General features: G+C 31.0%; 1 protein-coding gene across 1 annotated transcript; it reads left to right on the top strand.

Annotated features, from left to right (window-relative positions):
* The first annotated feature begins 1326 nt into the window (after nucleotides 1–1326).
* On the top strand, nucleotides 1327–1860 carry LOC112039120 (pectinesterase inhibitor). Its single transcript, XM_024071963.2, has one exon. It carries the CDS (start codon nucleotides 1327–1329, stop codon nucleotides 1858–1860), a length of 534 nt encoding a protein of 177 aa, XP_023927731.2.
* Nucleotides 1861–3139: the final 1279 nt, after the last annotated feature.

Raw genomic sequence — 3139 nt, 5'->3', positions numbered from 1 at the left:
TATTTTGAAAATGAAATTGTTGAATTGCATTTTTTTTATATTCTTAAAATGTTTATCAAATTTCGTGTTAATCAGATGTTATTAACTATTTAATCCATAAACTTATTTTTTATGAATAATTTTAGACTACAAAAACTTAAAATTTAAACATTTTGTTGATGACTTAGCTATTGATTTTTGTTTTTCAAGAAATTTTGCAAGTATGAAGAATAAAAAAGAAAATGTAATCCAATGATAGATTTGTCAATATTCACATCCAATGAAAAACACAATGAGTGGAGTTGTAGCCTTAAATTACAACCACTTCTTTATTTTTTGTGTAAATATGAGATATGAATTTTTATAATTAAGATAGTGATTAATATATATTTATTATGATTTTGTCTGTATACGGAATATTAAATATGCAATTAAATATTAATTATGATAGTTATTAATAGATATTTATTATAATTTTGCCTTTATATGGAATACTAAATATGCAACTTGATAATAATTATGATAGTTATTAATAGAAATTTATTATAATTATATCTTTATATGGAATAATAAATACGCAATTTGATAATTATGAGAGTTATTAATAAATATTTATCATGATAGTGTTTTTGTATGGAAAACTGTTTATTCCATTTTACAAAGAAAATATACTGGGGAAATATTTAATTGGGGATTTAAATAGAGAATAGAATTTAAATTCAAATAAAAAGTACTCATATCATAATATTGATGTGTAAAATTGTGAAACCATGAAAAATTACGTGGCAAAATATTATTAAGTCAACCAAAAGCCAAACTTACTCAATTTTATATTGATTATAGATTATAGATATATGTTATTGTATTCACATTAATTACAAGTAATGTATTTTGTTTTAGAGTTCGGTTAACTAATGCTATTAGGGAATTTGTTAATGGATCATTTTGAAAAAGTTTTGATATCACTTTTATGGGAAATATAAAAATCTATCAGAAAAATCAATGACTTTTTTCTTTTTTTATAAAAGTTTCTAAAAATATTTGCTAAATTAATACCTTAGGGCATTTGTTAGCTTTTCATTTGTTTTATTTTATAACTAATATGTTTCTTAGACTGATGATAAAGAATAATAATCTTAGAGTAGTCATCATTGGCCGGATTTCTATTGGATCTATATAATAAATAAATAAAAATAATAGAGGAAAGGATGTAATTTTCCCAAATTAATGATAAATTTTGTCCGTTATCAAAAAAGATTAATTTAAATGCTTCTATTGTTTTATTTCACAATACGTTCCTTTCAATAAATCAAACCCAACAATTGGTGTTAGTGAAGGAAGACAGAAATGGCCCCTTCTTTTTGTGTCTCCTTCTTTTTCTCTCTTTTGCTAGCGATCCTGTGGATTTGCCCAACATATGGTCGGCTAAGTGTGAAGGTATCGGAAAATGTGCTTAAAGAGATTTGCTCTGACCACGAAGACCCTCCTTTCTGTTTGCAAGCCCTCAAATCTGATCATCATACACAATCTGTCGATCTTGTTGGCCTTACCAATATTTCAATTCACTTGGTAGATGTTGCTGCTAATAAAACCCTTGCCCTTATTCGCTCACTCATCAAGACTGTAGACCCCGAATTGAAAAAGCATTTAGATGATTGCCTCAAAATGTATGATGCTACTATTAGCGAAACAGAAGATGCAAAAACTGCGTTGAAAGCTCATGACTACGAAACGGTAAATGTCGCATCTGATAGTTGCATGACTAATGCTGAAACCTGTACTGATACAACAACAACTAGTGCACCGCGCCTCCAACAAGAGAATAAAAATATGCGTTATCTCTGTGAGACATTTGTGGTTGTTTCTAATCATCTTTTATGAGATTGTCTAGTTAAATATTTTTGTACGCGTGGCCATGCAAATTAGTATATTTGATATTATCGGTCACTTTCTATTGAATAAAAAGAAAAATTTTGTCTTGGTTTTTCTTGATTCAAGTTGAGGAAATGTCGTCATAAGATCACCTTGACTTGAACCCCCCCCCCCCCCCCCCCCCCCCCCCCTTTAGAGGCTTCTAAAGGATCTAGCTAAGCTGGTGATCAAGTCCAAGGGGCTGAGGTGGCCAAGGATAAGGGGTACGGGCAAGGAGACCATGCCCCCCTACTGAGGATGCTGCTAAGGCTAAGGATGCTATAGTAAAGGTGAGAGAGGCCGAGACCAGATCCAAAGAGGTTGATCCTAAGGCTAAAGGTGCTCTTGCCTTTCAGCTAAGCAAGAAAGAAGACCCTCCTCCACCCAAGGCCAAGGCTTAGTATTAGGATTCTCTTACTTCTTTATTTTTTAGTTTTCATTATGTATTTTTTCTTTTGTAGTGGCAGTTTGCCGTTGTATATAATGTACCTTTCCTTTATTTAATAAAAACGGTTGCACTTTTTACTTTACGAATCTTTCTTTTCTTTGTAATATTTATTTTATAGTTGGTGTGGTTATCATTTTTCCCTCTAATGAGACTTAAAAATGATAATGTTATTGATAGTAGTGAATTACTGCCACCCTGACTTTAGCAAAGCTAACAATAGTGTATTGCTGCTAACTCTGACAAATTAAACACATATAAATAATAAGGAAAATGACCATGTACTTAGGCAAATAACCAAGAACATTAACTTACCCAAGACAAGTGATCCGAGGAGCTGGGTATAACTTGGAATCTATTTTAACACGTAAAAAAAAATAAATAGAGATTGTTAATTTACCCAAGGCATGTGATTTAAGAGACCAGGCATAACTAAAGTTTTGTTTAACACTTAGTGAAATGAACTGAAATATTAATTTACACAAAGCATGTGATCCGACAAACCGGGCACAACTAAGGTTCTGTTTAACACTTAGTAAAATGAACTGAAGTATTAATTTACCCAAAGCATGTGGTCTGAGAGACCATGCATAACTAAGGTTCTGTTTAACACTTAGTGAAATGAACTAAAGTATTAATTTACCCAAAACATGTGATCCGAGAGACCAGGCATAACTAAGGTTCTGTTTAACACTTAGTAAAATGATTAAAAAATATCAATTTACCCAAGGTATATGGTTTAATGTGTCAAACATGACCAAAGTTCTGTTTGATATTCGAACAAGTAGTAGAACGTATAACGCA

Source organism: Quercus suber, unplaced genomic scaffold (assembly GCF_002906115.3).
Source record: "Quercus suber isolate HL8 unplaced genomic scaffold, Cork oak 2.0 scaffold_15, whole genome shotgun sequence".
In the NCBI taxonomy this organism is placed as follows: Eukaryota; Viridiplantae; Streptophyta; class Magnoliopsida; order Fagales; family Fagaceae; genus Quercus; species Quercus suber.
The sequence above is the reverse complement of the archived record's forward strand: the minus strand, read 5'-3'. Positions and strand labels throughout refer to the sequence as shown.

What these genes read in the sequence shown, in the direction of transcription:
- LOC112039120 (XM_024071963.2), top strand. Translation starts at nt 1,327, where the DNA reads ATGGCCCCTTCTTTTTGTGTCTCCTTCTTTTTCTCTCTTTTGCTAGCG.